The 17,744-nt window shown below is 40.6% G+C and overlaps 1 protein-coding gene across 1 annotated transcript in view; it reads left to right on the forward strand.

The window, feature by feature from the left end:
• Nucleotides 1–17,744, forward strand: part of SMARCA4 (SWI/SNF related BAF chromatin remodeling complex subunit ATPase 4) — a 97,466-nt gene that overhangs the window by 68,716 nt on the left and 11,006 nt on the right. Inside the window, 5 exon segments of the mRNA XM_074530479.1 lie at nt 355–518; nt 3,853–4,080; nt 7,986–8,033; nt 14,553–14,630; nt 17,024–17,242. Of these exon segments, the coding sequence (XP_074386580.1) occupies nt 355–518; nt 3,853–4,080; nt 7,986–8,033; nt 14,553–14,630; nt 17,024–17,242 (737 nt within the window).

Below are 17,744 nucleotides of genomic sequence, written 5' to 3' on the forward strand. Positions count from 1 at the left end.
TCAATCCAATGGGAATTCAATCCAATGGAGATCCAATTCAATTCAATGGAAATCCCATTCCATTCAATGGGGATTCCATTCAACTCAATGGGGATCCCATTCAATTCAATGGGAGTCCCATTCAACTCAATGGGAATCCCATTCAATCCAATGGGAGTCCAATCAATCCTATGGGGATCCCGTTTAATTCAATGGGAGTCCAATCAATTCAATGGGAACCCCATTCAATCCAATGGGAATTCAATTCAATGGTGATCCCATTCAATCCAATGGGGATCCCATTCAATCCAATGGGGAATCCCCTTCCCCACGGAACCTTCCGGAACTGTCGGTGACTCCCGTGTGCGGTTCCAGGCACCACCAAGGCCGAGGACCGGGGCATGTTGCTGAAGACGTTCAACGAGCCGGGCTCCGAGTATTTCATCTTCCTGCTGAGCACGCGCGCCGGCGGCCTCGGCCTCAACCTGCAGTCGGCCGACACCGTCATCATCTTCGACAGCGACTGGAACCCCCACCAGGTAGGGCCAGGCTGGAGAAACCCCAAAATTATCCATGGAGTTGAGGTGGAACCCCAAAATCTGCTCAGAAATTGGAGAAACCCCAAAATTATCCGTGGAGTTGAGGTGGAACCCCAAAATGGATCCATGGAGTTGAGGTAGAACCCCAAAATCACCTCAGAAATTGGAGGAACCCTAAAATGGATCCATGGTGTTGAGGTGGGACCCCAAAATCTGCTCAGAAATTGGAGGAACCTCCAGAATTTTCCATGGAGTTGAGGTGGAACCCTGAAATTGGAGGAACCTCCAAAATTATCCATGGATTTGAGGTGGAACCCCAAAATGGATCCATGGTGTCGAGGTGGAACCCCAAAATCAGCTCAGAAATTGGAGAAACCCCAACATGGATCCATGGAGTTGAGGTGGAACCCCAAAATCAGCTCAGAAGTTGGAGGAACCCCAAAATGTATCCATAATGTCAAGGTGGAACCCCAAAATCAGCTCAGAAATTGGAGAAACCCCAACATGGATCCATGGATTTGAGGTGGAACCCCAAAATCACCTCAGAAATTGGAGAAACCTCCACAATTATCCATGGAGTTTAGGTGGAACCCCAAAATGGATCCATGGTGTTGAGGTGGAACCCCAAAATCAGCTCAGAAATTGGAGAAACCCCACAATGGATCCATGGAGTTGAGGTGGAACCCCAAAATCACCTCAGAAATTGGAGAAACCTCCAAAATGGATCTGTGGAGTTGAGGTGGAACCCCAAAATCTGCTCAGAAATTGGAGAAACCCCAAAATTATCCATGGATTTGGAGGTGGAACCCCAAAATGTATCCATAATGTCAAGGTGGAACCCCAAAATCAGCTCAGAAATTGGAGGAACCTCAAAATGGATCCATGGAGTTGAGGTGGAGCCTCAAAATCTGCTCAGAAATTGGAGGAACCTCAAAATTATCCATGGAGTTGAGGTGGAACCCCAAAATGGATCCGTGGAGTTGAGGTGGAACCCCAAAATCAGCTCAGAAATTGGAGAAACCTCCAAAATTATCCATGGATTTGAGGTAGAACCCCAAAATGGATCCGTGGAGTTGAGGTGGAATCCCAAAATCTGCTGAGAAATTGGAGGAACCTCCAAAATTATCCATGGAGTTGAGGTGGAACCCCAAAATCTGCTCAGAAATTGGAGAAACCCCAAAATTATCCATGGAGTTGAGGTGGAACCCCGAAATTGGAGGAACCTTTAAAATTATCCATGGAGTTGAGGTGGAACCCCAAAATCTGCTCAGAAATTGGAGAAACCTCCAAAATTATCCATGGAGTTGAGGTGGAACCCCAAAATCAGCTCAGAAATTGGAGGAACCTCCAAAATTATCCGTGGATTTGAGGTAGAACCCCAAAATCACCTCAGAAATTTTGGGAATGGTGGAAATTTTGGGGTGAAATGGAGATGAAGTCCCACCAGGTAGGACCAGGACGGAGAAACCCCAAATGGATCCATGGATTTGAGGTGGAACCCCAAAATCTGCTCAGAAATTGGAGGAACCTCTAAAATGGATCCATGGAGTTGAGGTGGAACCCCAAAATCACCTCAGAAATTTGGATTTTTGAGGATAAAATTTGGATTTTTATGGACAAAATTTGGATTTTTGAGGACAAAACCAGGGCAGGTTTTGAGGTCATAACCAGAATTTTTGAGGGCAAAATCAGGGATTTTTGTGGAAAAAACCCAAAATTTTGTGGAGAAAAAATGGGATTTTTTCAGCTACCACCCCAAAACCCCTTTAGACCTCACCCCCACATTTTCCCCCATGGAATTTTGAGGACAATAAATTGAATTTTTTCAGGGATTTTTGAGGACAAAACCGGGAGTTTTTGGGATCCTTTGCTGATCCCATTTTCACATCTTCATCATCCTCGGGATTCCTGCAGATTCTGAGGAAAAATCAGGATTTTTGAGGACAAAATCAGGGATTTTGAATAGAAAATTTGAATTTTTGATGAAAAAAACGGGGATTTTTTCAGCTACCACCCCAAAACCCCCTCAGGCCTCATCCCCACATCTCCCTCCATGAATTTTAAGGAGAATAAATGGATTTTTTCAAGGATTTTTGAGGAAAAAAATCTGAATTTTTGTGCAAAAAACCAGGAATTTTTGATGTATCACCCCAAAACCTTCTCAGCCTTCACCCCCACATGAATTTTAAGGCCAATAAATTGAATTTTTTCAGGGATTTTTGAGCACAAACCGGGGCAGATTTTGAGGCCAAAACCAGGATTTTTGAGGACAAAATTTGATTTTTTGAGGAAAAAAACGGGGATTTTTGTGAAAAAAAATGGGAATTTTTCAGCTACCACCCCAAATCTCATTCCCACACAAATTTTAAGGAGAATAATTGAATTTTTGGGCGTTTCCAGGACCTGCAGGCGCAGGACCGCGCGCACCGCATCGGGCAGCAGAACGAGGTTCGCGTCCTTCGCCTCTGCACCTGAACTGCGACAATAAATTGAATTTTTCGGGGATTTTTGAGCACAATAAATTGATTTTTTCAGGGATTTTTGAGGACAAAACCAGGGCAGATTTTGAGGACACAATCTGGATTTTTAAGGAGAAAATCAGGGTTTTTTCAGGACAAAACCAGGGCAGATTTTGAGGTGAAAACCAGGATTTTTTAAGGAAAAAAACGAGGATTTTTGTGGAAAAAAACGGGGATTTTTGTGGAAAAAAATAGAGATTTTTGATGTATCACCCCAAAAACTTCTCAACCTTCACCCCCATGAAATTTGAAGGCCAATAAATTGAATTTTTTCAGGGATTTTTGAGGACAAAACCAGGGCAGATTTTCAGGGCACAATCTGGATTTTTAAGGAGAAAATCAGGGTTTTTTGAGGACAAAACCAGGGCAGATTTTGAGGTGAAAACCAGGATTTTTGAGGAAAAAAATCAGGGATTTTTGTGGAAAAACCCCAAAATTTTGTGGAAAAAAAATTTGAATTTTTCAGCTACCACCCCAAAACCTTCTCAGCCCTCACCCCCACATTTTCCCCCATGGAATTTTGAGGACAATAAATTGAATTTTTTCAGGGATTTTTGAGGACAAAACCGGGAGTTTTGGGATCCTTTGCTGATCCCATTTTCGCATCTTTATCATCCTCGGGGTTCCTGCAGATTCTGAGGAAAAATAAGGATTTTTGAGGACAAAATGAGGGGATTTTGAGTACAAAATTTGAATTTTTGAGGAAAAAAATGGGGATTTTTTCAGCTACCACCCCAAAACCCCCTCAGGCTTGATCCCCACATTTTCCCCCATGGAATTTCGAGGAGAATAATTGAAATTTTGGGCGTTTCCAGGACCTGCAGGCGCAGGACCGCGCGCACCGCATCGGGCAGCAGAACGAGGTTCGCGTCCTTCGCCTCTGCACCGTCAACAGCGTGGAGGAGAAAATCCTGGCGGCCGCCAAGTACAAACTGAACGTGGACCAGAAGGTGATCCAGGCCGGGATGTTCGACCAGAAATCCTCCAGCCACGAGCGCAGGGCCTTCCTGCAGGCCATCCTCGAGCACGAGGAGCAGGACGAGGTGAGAAAAAATTTAAACTCAAATTTTAGGATTGAAGGAAAAAAAAAATAGAATTTTTTTAGGAAAAAATGAGAATTTTTTAGGAATTTTTTAGGGATTTTTTAGGGAAAAAAATGAGAGTTTTAGGAGTGAAAAATGAGATTTTTTTAAAGGAAATTTGAAGGGAAAAAATGAGATTTTTTTAGGATTTTTTTAGGGAAAAAATGAGACTTTTAGGGTGAAAAATGAGACTTCTTTAGGAATTTTTTAGGAGAAAAATTAGACTTTTAGGAGTGAAAAATGAGAATTTTTTAGGGATATTTTAGGAAAAAAATTAGGGTTTAAGGAGTGAAAAATGAGAATTTTTTTAGGGGGAAAATGAGATTTTTTTAGGAATTTTTAGATGAAAAATGAGATTTTTTTAGGAGAAAAATAAGATTTTTTAGGGGATTTTTAGGGGGAAAAATGAAATTTTTTAGGGGAAAAATGAGAATTTTTTAGGAAAAAAATGAGGTTTTTAGGAGTGAAAAATGTGAATTTTTTAGGAGGTTTTAGGAGTGAAATAAAATATCAAATATTAAAGAAAAAAGGAAAAAGGGGCTGGATCCAGGCTGGGATGTTCGACCAGAAATCATCGAGCCACGAGCGCAGGGCCTTCCTGCAGGCCATCCTCGAGCACGAGGAGCAGGACGAGGTACAAAATTCACATTTTTTAGGAAAAAATGAGAGTTTTTTAGGAAAAAAAATGAGAGTTTTAGGAGGAAAAATTAGAATTTTTTAGGGAAAAAATGAGATTTTTTTAGGGATTTTTAGGGAAAAAATGAGAATTTTTAGGAATTTTTTAGGGGAAAAATGAGATTTTTTTAGGGGAAAAATGAGATTTTTTTAGGAGTTTTTTAGGGATTTTTTTAGGAGAAAAATGAGATTTTTTTAAGGAAAAAAAGAGAATTTTTAGGGATTTTTTAGGAAAAAAAAATGATAATTTTTAGGAATTTTTTAGGGGAAAAATGAGATTTTTTTTAGGAAAAAAATGAGAGTTTTAGGAGGAAAAAATGAGATTTTTTTAGGGAAAAAAATGAGAGTTTTAGGAGGAAAAAATGAGATTTTTTTAGGGAAAAATAAGAATTTTAGGAGGAGGAATGAGATTATTTTGGGATTTTTTTTTAGGGATTTTTTAGGGAAAAAATGAGGGGTTTAGGAGTGAAAAATGAGAATTTTTTAGGAGTGAAATAAATTAAAATAATAAAGCAAAAAGGAGCTGGATCCAGGCCGGGATGTTCGACCAGAAATCCTCGAGCCACGAGCGCAGGGCCTTCCTGCAGGCCATCCTCGAGCACGAGGAGCAGGACGAGGTACGAAAAAAAATAAATTGAAATTTTTTAGGAAAAAAATGAGAATTTTTTAGGGAAAAAATGAGAATTTTTTAGGAATTTTTAGGGATTTTTAGGAGAAAAAAATGAGATTTTTTTAGGAAAAAAATGAGAGTTCTGGGAGGAAAAATGAGAATTTTTTAGGGAAAAAATGGGATTTTTAGGAGTGAAAAATGAGATTTTTTTAGGAATTTTTTTAGGGATTTTTTAGGGAAAAATGAGAATTTTTTAGGGATTTTTAGGGGAAAAATTAGATTTTTTTTAGTAGAAAAATGAGAATTTTTAGGGATTTTTTTAGGAAAAAAATGAGAAATTTTAGGGATTTTTTTGGGGGAAAAATTAGATTTTTTTTAGGGGAAAAATGAGAATTTTTTAGAGATTTTTTTAGGAAAAAAATGAGAAATTTTAGGAATTTTTTAGGGGAAAAATGAGATTTTAGGAGTTTTTTAGGGATTTTTTAGGAAAAAAAGAGAGTTTTAGGAAGAAAAATGAGATTTTTTTTAGGGATTTTTTAGGAAAAAAAAGAATATTTTTAGTGATTTTTTAGGAGAAGAATGAGAATTTTTTAGGAATTTTTTAGGGATTTTTTTAGGAAAAAAATGAGACTTTTAGGAAGAAAAATGAGAACTTTTTAGGGGAAAAATGCGATTTTTTTTTAGGGATTTTTTAGGAAAAAAATGAGAGTTTTAGTAGGAAAAATGAGAAATTTTTTAGGAAAAAACGAGAGTTTTAGGAGTGAAAAATGAGAAATTTTTAGGGATTTTTTAGTAAAAAAATGAGAGTTTTAGGAGGAAAAATGAGAATTTTTTAGGAATTTTTTTAGGGAAAAAATGAGGGGTTTAGGAATGAAAAATGAGAATTTTTTAGGAGTGAAATAAATTAAAATAAGATCCAGGCCGGGATGTTCGACCAGAAATCCTTGAGCCACGAGCGCAGGGCCTTCCTGCAGGCCATCCTCGAGCACGAGGAGCAGGACTAGGTACGAAAATTCACATTTTTTAGGAGTGAAAAATGAGGATTTTTTAGGAATTTTTTAGGGATTTTTTAGGAGAAAAATGAGAGTTTTAGGAGGAAAAATGACTTTTTTTTAGGAATTTTTTATGAAAAAAAATGAGATTTTTTTAAGGGATTTTTTAGGAAAAAATTGAGAATTTTTAGGAATTTTTTAGGGATTTTTTAGGGGAAAAATGAGATTTTTGTAGAAATTTTTTAGGAAAAAAAAGAGAGTTTTAGGAGTGAAAAATGAGATTTTTTTTAGGAATTTTTAGGTGAAAAATGAGATTTTTTTAGTAGAAAAATGGGAATTTTTTAGGGATTTTTAGGGAAAAAATGAGATTTCTTTTAGGGATTTTTTAGGAGAAAAATGAGAATTTTTAGGAATTTTTTAGGGGAAAAATGAGATTTTTGTAGGGATTTTTTAGGAAAAAATGAGAGTTTTAGGAGCAAAAATGAGGGTTTTTTTAGGGAAAAAATGAGAATTTTTAGGGATTTTTTAGGAGAAAAATTACTTTTTTTTAGGAATTTTTTTAGGGAAAAATGAGAATTTTTTAGGGATTTTTTAGGGGAAAAAGGAGATTTTTTTAGAGATTTTTTAGGGGAAAAATGAGAAATTTTTTTAGGAATTTTTAGGTAAAAAATGAGAGTTTTAGGAGGAAAACATGAGATTTTTTTTAGGGATTTTTTAGGGGAAAAATGAGAATTTTTTTAGGGATTTTTGGGAGAAAAATGAGATTTTTTTAGGAATTTCCTAGGGATTTTTTAGGAAAAAAATGAGAGTTTTAGTAGTGAAAAATGAGAATTTTTTAGGGGGAAAAAAATGGGAGTTTTGGGAGTGAGGGGAAAAAAAAAGAGAATTTTTAGGAATCAAAAAAAAAAAAGAATTTTAGGAGTGAAAAAAAAGTGAGTTTTAGGAGTGAAAATATATGAGAATTTTAGGAGTGCAGAAAAAAAAATTAAAATTTTTTAGGAGTGAGGAAAAAAATAATGAGAATTTTAGGAGTGAGAAAAAAATGAGAATTTTGGGAGTGAAAAAAAAAAGAGAATTTTAGGAGTGAGAAAAAAACCCCAGAATTCTGGGATTGAAAAAATAAGCATTTTAGGAGTGAAAAAAAAATGGATTTTTAGGACTGAGAAAAAAATTAAAATTTTAGGACTGAGAAAAAAATGAGAATTTTAAGAGTGAAAAAAATGAGAATTTTAGGAGTGAGAAAAAAAACCCCAGAATTCTGGGATTGAAAAAATTTTAGGAGTGAAAAAAAAAATGGAATTTTAGGAGTGAAAAAATGAGAATTTTAGGACTGCAAAAAATAAAAATTCCCAACAAAAAAAACAAAAAAAAAAAAAAAATTGAATTTTCACGCAAAAAAATCCAAAAAAAAATTTAAAAAAATCCAAAAAAAATCCAAAAACCCCAACCCTTTGAACAGTGAGCGTCGCACCTTGTTTGGAATTTTTGGGGGGGGCAAAACCATGAAAAATAAATTAAAAAAAAATTAAAAATATTAAAAATAAAATATAAAAAAGGCCCTGGAGACTGAGTGCTGTGTTTATCCGCAGAGCAGACCCTGCGGGGGCCCTGAGGCGCCTCAGGAAACTCCTCTGAAGGTGAGCGGGGCCCTCAGCGCCACGGCCCCAACCCGCACGCACACTGACAGGAATGACAAAAGAAATAAAAATTTAAAAAAAATGAGATTTGAGTGGCCAAAAATGAGATTTGAGTAGCTTGGAAGAGGAAAAAATGAGATTTATATGGTCAAAAGTGAGATGTATGGTGGCTTGGAAGGGCCAAAAGTGAGATGTATGGTGGCTTGGAAGGGCCAAAAGTGAGGTTGGACTGGGCTGAAAATGCCAAAAATGAGATTTAAGTGGCCAGAAATGAGATTGAAATGGCTTAGAGTGGCCAAAAATGAGATTTAAGTGGCCAAAAATGAGATTTCAATGACTAAAAATGAGATTTTAATGGCTAAAAATGAGATTTCAATGGCTAAAAGATTTCGGTGCCCTCAGGCGCCTCAGGAAACTCCTCTGAAGGTGAGCGGGGCCCTCAGCGCCACGGCCCCAACACGCACGCACACAGACAGAAATGAGCAAAAAAAATAAAATTAAAAAAAAATGAGATTTGAGTGGCCAAAAATGAGATTTGAGTAGCTTGGAAGAGGAAAAAATGAGATTTATATGGTCAAAAGTGAGATGTACGGTGGCTTGGAAGGGCCAAGAGTGAGATGTACGGTGGCTTGGAAGGGCCAAAAGTGAGCTAGGACTGGGCTGAAAATGCCAAAAATGAGATTTAAGTGGCAAAAAATGAGATTGAAATGGCCCAAAATGAGATTTGAGTGCCCAAAAATGAGATTTCAGTGGCTTAAAGTCGCCAGAAATGAGATTTATATGGTCAAAATTGAGATTTCAGTGGCCAAAATTGAGATTTCAGTGCCCTGAGGCGCCTCAGGAAACTCTGAAGGTGAGCGGGGCCCTCAGCGCCACTGCCCCAACCCGCACGCACACAAACAGGAATGAGCAAAAAAGAGCAAAAAAATCAAATTTGGGAAGTCAAAAATGAGATTTGAGTAGCTTGGAAGAGGAAAAAAATGAGATTTCTATGGTCAAAATTGAGATTGAAGTGCCTTGGAAGGACCAAAAATGAGATTTAAGTGGCCAAAAGTGAGATGTACGGTGGCTTGGAAGGGCCAAAAGTGAGATGTACGGTGGCTTGGAAGGGCCAAAAGTGAGGTTGGACTGGGCTGAAAATGCCAAATAAAGAGATTTAAGTGGCAAAAAATGAGATTGAAATGGCTTAGAGTGGCCAAAAATGAGATTTCAGTGGCCAAAAATGAGATTTCAATGGCTGAAAGTGAGATTTCAATGGCCAAAAATGAGATTTGGGTGCCCTGAGAAACTCCTCTGAAGGTGAGCGGGGCCCTCAGCGCCACTGCCCCAACACGCATGCATACAAACAGGAATGAGCAAAAAAGAGCAAAAAAATCAAATTTGGGAAGTCAAAAATGAGATTTGAGTAGCTTGGAAGAGGAAAAAATGAGATTTATATGGTGAAAATTGAGATTGAAGTGCCTTGGAAGGAGCAAAAATGAGATTTAAGTGGCCAAAAGTGAGATGTACGGTGGCTTGGAAGGGCCAAAAGTGAGCAAGGACTGGGCTGAAAATGCCAAATAAAGAGATTTAAGTGGCAAAAAATGAGATTGAAATGGCCCAAAATGAGATTTGAGTGCCCAAAAATGAGATTTCAGTGGCTTAAAGTCACCAGAAATGAGATTTATATGGTCAAAATTGAGATTTAAGTGGCCAAAATTGAGATTTCGGTGCCCTGAGGCGCCTCAGGAAACTCCTCTGAAGGTGAGCGGGGCCCTCAGCGCCACGGCCCCAACCTACACGCACACAAACAGGAATGAGCAAAAAAGAGCAAAAAAATCAAATTTGGGAAGTCAAAAATGAGATTTGAGTAGCTTGGAAGAGGAAAAAATGAGATTTCTATGGTCAAAATTGAGATTTAAGTGGCTTGGAAGGACCAAAAATGAGATTTAAGTGGCCAAAAGTGAGATGTACGGTGGCTTGGAAGGGCCAAAAGTGAGCTAGGACTGGGCTGAAAATGCCAAATAAAGAGATTTAAGTGGCAAAAAATGAGATTGAAATGGCCCAAAATGAGATTTGAGTGCCCAAAAATGAGATTTAAGTGGTTTAAAGTCGCCAGAAATGAGATTTATATGGTCAAAATTGAGATTTCAGTGGCCAAAATTGAGATTTCAGTGCCCTGAGGCGCCTCAGGAAACTCCTCTGAAGGTGAGCGGGGCCCTCAGCGCCACGGCCCCAACCCGCACGCACCGCCACACAAACAGCAAAAAAGAGCAAAAAAATCAAATTTGGGAAGTCAAAAATGAGATTTGAGTAGCTTGGAAGAGGAAAAAATGAGATTTCTATGGTCAAAATTGAGATTTAAGTGGCTTGGAAGGACCAAAAATGAGATTTAAGTGGCCAAAAGTGAGATGTACGGTGGCTTGGAAGGGCCAAAAGTGAGCTAGGACTGGGCTGAAAATGCCAAATAAAGAGATTTAAGTGGCAAAAAATGAGATTGAAATGGCCCAAAATGAGATTTGAGTGCCCAAAAATGAGATTTCAGTGGCTTAAAGTTGCCAGAAATGAGATTTATATGGTCAAAATTGAGATTTCAGGGCCCTGAGGCGCCTCAGGAAACTCTGAAGGTGAGCGGGGCCCTCAGTGCCACTGCCCCAACCCGCACGCACACAAACAGGAATGAGCAAAAAAGAGCAAAAAAATCAAATTTGGGAAGTCAAAAATGAGATTTGAGTAGCTTGGAAGAGGAAAAAATGAGATTTATGTGGTCAAAATTGAGATTTAAGTGCCTTGGAAGGACCAAAAGTGAGATGTACGGTGGCTTGGAAGGGCCAAAAGTGAGGTTGGACTGGGCTGAAAATGCCAAATAAAGAGATTTAAGTGGCCAGAAATGAGATTGAAATGGCTTAGAGTGGCCAAAAATGAGATTTAAGTGGCCAAAAATGAGATTTCAATGATTAAAAATGAGATTTTAATGGCTAAAAATGAGATTTCAATGGCTAAAAGATTTCGGTGCCCTGAGGCGCCTCAGGAAACTCCTCTGAAGGTGAGCGGGGCCCTCAGCGCCACTGCCCCAACCCGCACGCACACAAACAGGAATGAGCAAAAAAGAGCAAAAAAATCAAATTTGGGAAGTCAAAAATGAGATTTGAGTAGCTTGGAAGAGGAAAAAATGAGATTTCTATGGTCAAAATTGAGATTGAAGTGCCTTGGAAGGACCAAAAATGAGATTTAAGTGGCCAAAAGTGAGATGTACGGTGGCTTGGAAGGGCCAAAAGTGAGGTTGGACTGGGCTGAAAATGCCAAATAAAGAGATTTAAGTGGCAAAAAATGAGATTGAAATGGCCCAAAATGAGATTTGAGTGCCCAAAAATGAGATTTCAGTGGCTTAAAGTCGCCAGAAATGAGATTTCTATGGTCAAAATTGAGATTTCAGTGGCCAAAATTGAGATTTCAGTGCCCTGAGGCGCCTCAGGAAACTCTGAAGGTGAGCGGGGCCCTCAGCGCCACTGCCCCAACCCGCACGCACACAAACAGGAATGAGCAAAAAAGAGCAAAAAAATCAAATTTGGGAAGTCAAAAATAAGATTTGAGTAGCTTGGAAGAGGAAAAAATGAGATTTCTATGGTCAAAATTGAGATTGAAGTGGCTTGGAAGGACCAAAAATGAGATTTAAGTGGCCAAGAGTGAGATGTACGGTGGCTTGGAAGGGCCAAAAGTGAGGTTGGACTGGGCTGAAAATGCCAAATAAAGAGATTTAAGTGGCCAGAAATGAGATTTAAGTGGCTTGGAAGATCTAAAAGTGACATTGAAGTAGCTTGGAAGGGTCAAAAAATGAGATTTAGGAGGCCAAAAATGAGATTTCAGTGGCCAAAAATGAGATTTGAGTGGCTTGGAAGAGGAAAAAATGAGATTTATGTGGTCAGAATTGAGATTTAAGTGGCCAAAAACAAGATTGAAATGGTCTGAAATGGCCAAAAGTGAGGTTTAAGTAGCTTGGAATGGTCAAAAAATGAGATTTAAATGGCCAAAAATGAGATTTAAGTGGCTTGGAAGGGCCAAAAGTGAGATTGAAGTAGCTTAGAAGAGGAAAAAGTGAGATTTATATGGTCAAAAATGAGATTTAAATGGCTAAAAGTGAGATTTCAATGGGCAAAAATGGAATTTAAGTGGCTTAGAAAGAGCAAAAAGTGAAATTAAAATAGCTTGGAAGGGCAAAAAATGAGATTTAAGTGGCCAAAATGGCCTGGAAGGGCAAAAAAAAAGGGATTTAAAGGGCCAAAAATGAGATTTAAATGGTCTGAAAAGGCCAAAAGTGAAATCCAAGTGACTTAGAAGGACTAAAAATGAGATTTAAATGACAAAAAATGAGGTTTAAATGACCAAAAATGAGATTTTAATGAGCAAAAATGAGATTTAAATGGCTTGGAAAGGCGAAAAAAATGAGTTTTAAATGGCTTGGAAAAGCGAAAAATGAAATTTAAACAACCTGAGAGTGGAAAAAAATGAGATTTAAATGACCAAAAATGGCCAAAAATGAGATTTAAATGGCCAAAAATGAGGAAAAGTGAATGAAAAATCGGATTTTCAAGGGGTGAAAATGAGGAAAAATGTAAAAAAGGAGAAAAATTGGCCCAAATTGAGGTAAAATGAGTTAAAAATAGCAAAAAAAAAAGACTCAAAAATGGCCAAAAATGAGGAAAATTTGCCTGAAAAGTTGAAATGAGGTGAAAATAAAAATGAATAAAAAGGAGAAAAAATTAAAATAAATTGAAAGCGGCAAAAATGGATAAAAAAAATGCAAAAAAAATGCAAAAATTGAGTTGGGAATGAGACAAAAAAATTTAAAAATTGAGATAGAACCATGCTGAAATGGGGTGAAAATGGAAAAATAAAAGAGGAAATTTGGATTAAAATGCGGAAAAAATACAGGAAAAAGTGGGAAAATCATGGAAATTTAAAAATGAGGAAAAAATTCTGTTTAAAACACCCAAAAAATGGAAAAAATTCGGTTTAAATCACCCAAAAATGGAAAAAATTCTGTTTAAAACACCCAAAAATGAGCAAAAATCCTCATTTAAAAAGAATGGAAAGCACCCAAAAATATTTTAAAAAGGATTTAAAGCAGTGTAAAATTAATTTTAAAAAATTATTGAAACCGCCTAAAAAAAAGAGAAAAATATCGTTGAAAATGAGCAAAAAAATCCCATTTAAAATGCCTGAAAATGAGCAAAAAAAATCCCATTTAAAGCACTTAAAAATGAGAAAAAATCTATTTAAAGCAGCCAAATATGAGCAAAAAAATCCCATTTAAAGCGCTCAAAAATGAGCAAAAAATCCCAAAAAAATACCCAAAAATGAGCAAAAAATCCCATTTAAACCACCCAAAAAGGAGCCAAAAATCCATTAAAAATACCAAAAAAATCCCATTTAAACCATCCAAAAAAGTGAAGAAAAATCCCATTAAAACCTCCCAAAAATGAGCAAAAAATCCCAAAAATCCACCCAAAAATGGGCAAAAAAAAACCCCAAAAATGAGCAAAAAATCCAATTTAAGCCACCCAAAAATGGGCAAAAAAAATCCCAGAAAAACCCACTTAAACCACCCAATATTGAACAAAAAAATTCCATTTAAATGACCCAAAAATGAGCAAAAAGAAACCAAAAAAAGACCCAAAAATGAGCAAAAAAAACACCGAGTAATGAGCAAAAAATCCACCAAAACCACCTAAAAATGAGCAAAAAACCCCCCAAAAATGAGCAAAAAAATCCAATTTAAAGCACCCAAAAATGAGCAAAAAATCGAATTTAAACCACCCAAAAATGGGCAAAAAATCCAATTTAAACCACCCAAAAATGAGCAAAAAAATCTGAGAAAAACCCATTTAAACCACCCAATATTGAACAAAAAAATTCCATTTAAATGACCCAAAAATGACCGAAAAAACCCAAAAAAGACCCAAAAAAGAGCAAAATAAACCCGAAAAATGAGCAAAAAATCCCCCAAAAATGAGCAAAAAAATCCAGTTTAAAGCACCCAAAAATGGGCAAAAAATCCCAATTAAATCACCCAAAAATGAGTAAAAAAATCCCATTTAAAGCACCCAAAAATCAGGAAAAAGCCCCCATTGAAACCACCCAAAAATGGGCAAAAAATCCAATTTAAACCACCCAAAAATGAGCAAAAAAATCCAATTTAAACCCCCCAAAAATGAGCAAAAAATCCAATTTTAGCCACCCAAAAATTAGAAAAAAATCCAATTTAAGCCACCCAAAAATGGGCAAAAAATCCAATTTAAACCACCCAATATTGAACAAAAAAAATTCCATTTAAATGACCCAAAAATGAGCAAAAAAACCCCAAAAAAAGACCCAAAAATGAGCAAAAAAAACCCCAAAAAACCCACCCAAAAATCCACTAAAAATACCAAAAAAACCCCAAAAAATCCCAAAATTGCTCCAAAAACCCCAAATATTCCCCAGAGGGCCCCGGGAGGTCCCGGGGGGCCGAGGCCGAAGGCTCCGCTTTGGGTTTTGCAGGAGGAAGATGAGGTGCCCGACGATGAAACCGTGAACCAGATGATCGCCCGGCACGAGGAGGAGTTCGACCTCTTCATGGTGAGGAGGAGGAGGAGGAGGGAGGGCAGGGGGGGGAAGAGGAAGAGGAAGGAGCAGGAGAGGAGGAAGATGGGCAGGAGATGAAGATCTTGTGAAGAGGAAGAGGAGGAGGAGAAGGAGGAGGAAGAGATGGGAGAGGATGAGGAGGAGGAACAGGAACAGGAGATGAAGAAGAGGAGGAAGATCTCCTGAGGAAGAGGAGGAAGAGGAAGAGGAGCAGGAGATGAGGAAGAGGAGGAGGAAATGAGGAGGAAGAGGAGCCACAGATGAGGAGGGAGAGGAGGTGGAGGGAGGGAGGAAGGGCAGGGGGAGGAGGAGGAGGAGGAAGAGGAAGAGAAAGGAGCAGGAGATGAAGATCTTGTGAAGAGGAAGAGGAGGAGGAGTTGAGGAGGAAGACAAGGAGATGAGGAGGAAGAGGAAATGGAGATGAGGAAGAGGAACAGGAGATGAGGAGGAAGAGGAAGGGCGGGAGGAGGAAGATCTGAGGAAGAGGAGGAAGAGATGAGGAGGAAGAGGGGGAGGAGGAGGAGGAGATGGGAAAAGAGGAGATGGGAGAGGAGGAAGATTTGAGGAAGAGGAGCAGGAGATGAGGAGGAGGAGGAAAGATGGGAGGAGATGGGAGAGGAGGAAGATCTCCTGAGGAAGAGGAGGAAGAGATGAAGAGAAGGAGGAGCAGGAGATGAGGAAGAGGAGGAGGAAATGAGGAGGAAGAGGAGCCAGAGATGAGGAGGAGGAGGGAGGGAGGAAGGGCAGGAGGAGGAGGACAAAGAGGAAGAGAAAGGAGCAGGAGAGGAGGAAGATGAGCAGGAGATGAAGATCTTGTGAAGAGGAAGAGGAGGAGGAGATGGGGAAAGAGGAGATGGGAGAGGGGGAAGATCTGAGGAAGAAGAGCAGGAGATGAGGAGGAAGAGGAGAGGGAGGGAGGAAGGGCAGGGGGAGGAAGATCTGAGGAAGAGGAGGAGGAGGAAGGGCAGGATGAGGAAGAGGAGGAGGGAGGAAGCAGAGATCCAGATGATCGCCCGGCACGAGGAGGAGTTCGACCTGTTCATGGTGAGGAGGAGGAGGGAGGGAGGAAGGGCAGGGGGAGGAAGATCTGAGGAAGAGGAGGAGGAGGAGGAGGAGGAGGAGGAGGAAGAGAAAGGAGCAGGAGATGAAGATCTTGTGAAGAGGAAGAGGAGGAGGAGGAGGAGGAGGAGATGAGGGTGTTGTGAAGAGGAAGACGAGGAGGAGTTGAGGAGGAAGACGAGGAGATGAGGAGGGAGAGGAGATGGAGATGAGGAAGAGGAGATGAGGAGGAGCAAAGATGGGAGAGGAGGAAGATCTGAGGATGAGGAGGAGGAGCAGGAGGAAGAGGAGATAGAGATGAGGAAGAGGAACAGGAGATGAAGAGGAGGAGGAGGAGGAGGAGGAAAGACAGGAGGAGATGGGAGAGGAGGAAGATCTCCTGAGGACGAGGAGCGGGAGATGAGGAGGAAGAGGAGAGGGAGGGAGGAAGGGCAGGGGGAGGAAGGTCTGAGGAAGAGGAGGAGGAGGAAGGGCAGGGGGAGGAGAAGAAGACGAGGAAGAGGAGGGAGGAACCCCAAGCGGAAGCCGCGGCTGATGGAGGAGGACGAGCTCCCCATCCCACCTCAGATATCCCCAAACCCACCTCAGATATCCCTGATCCCACCTCAGATGTTCCTCACCCCATCCCACCTCAGATATCCCTGTCTCACCTCAGAAGATCCATCTAAAACCCCAATCCCACCTCAGATGTTTCCTCACCCCAGTCCCACCTCAGATGTTCCAAATCCCACCTCAGATGTTCCTCACCCCATCCTACCTTAGATATCCCAGATCCCACCTCAGAAGATCCATCCAAAACCCCAATCCCACCTCAGATATCCCAGATCCCACAGAGGTTCCCTCATCCATCCACCCTCAGATATCCCTGATCCCACTTCAGATGTTCCTCACCCCATCCCACCTCAGATGTTCCTCATCCCATCCCTCACCCCGATCCCACCTCAGATGTTCCAAATCTCATCTCAGATGTTCCTCACCCCATCCTACCTTAGATATCCCAGATCCCACCTCAGAAGATCCATCCAAAACCACAATCCCACCTCAGATATCCCAGTTCCACCTCAGATATCCCAGATCCCACCTCAGCAGATCCATCCCACCTCAGATGTTCCTCACCCCATCCCACCTCAGATATCCCTGATCCCACCTCAGATGTTTCCTCACTCCATCCCACCTCAGATATCTGAGATCCCACCTCAGCAGACCCATCCCACCTCAGAAGATCCATCCCACTTCAGATGTTCCTCACCCCATCCCACCTCAGATGTTCCTCATCCCATCCCACCCCAGATGTCACCATTAACCCTTTGCCCACCGTGTCCCACCAGCGCATGGACCTGGACCGGCGGCGGGAGGAGGCGCGGAACCCCAAGCGGAAGCCGCGGCTGATGGAGGAGGACGAGCTCCCGTCGTGGATCCTCAAGGACGACGCCGAGGTCGAGCGCCTGACCTGCGAGGAGGAGGAGGAGAAGATGTTCGGCCGCGGCTCCCGGCACCGCAAGGAGGTCGATTACAGCGACTCGCTGACCGAGAAGCAGTGGCTCAAGGTGGGACCTCATCTGCTGCTGGGGGTGGTGGTGGTGGTGGCACCTGGTTGGTGGTGGTACCTGGTGGTGGCACCTGGTTGGTGGTGGCACCTGGTGGTGGCATCTGGTGGGGTGGGAGCACCATCCCAAAGATCTCTAATCCCAAGGTTCTCAAGTCCCTGTAGATCCAAAGTCCCTGTAGATCCCAAGTTCCTGTGGATCCACCACCTCAAAGATCTCCAATCCCAAGGTTCTCCCATCCCAAGGTTCTTCATTCCCAAAGATCTCCAGTCCTAAGGATCTCCAGTCCAAAGGATCTCCAGTCCCTGTAGATCCAAAGTCCCTGTAGATCCATCATCCCAAGGTTCTTCATTCCCAAAGGTCTCCAATCCCAAGGATCTCCAATCCCAAGGTTCTCCAATCCCAAGGTTCTTCATTCCCAAAGATCTCCAGTCCCAAGGTTCTCCAAGCCCAAGGATCTCCAGTCCAAAGGATCTCCAGTCCCTGTAGATCCCAAGTCCCT

This window comes from Zonotrichia albicollis, chromosome 32 (genome assembly GCF_047830755.1).
Source record: "Zonotrichia albicollis isolate bZonAlb1 chromosome 32, bZonAlb1.hap1, whole genome shotgun sequence".
Taxonomy (NCBI): domain Eukaryota; kingdom Metazoa; phylum Chordata; class Aves; order Passeriformes; family Passerellidae; genus Zonotrichia; species Zonotrichia albicollis.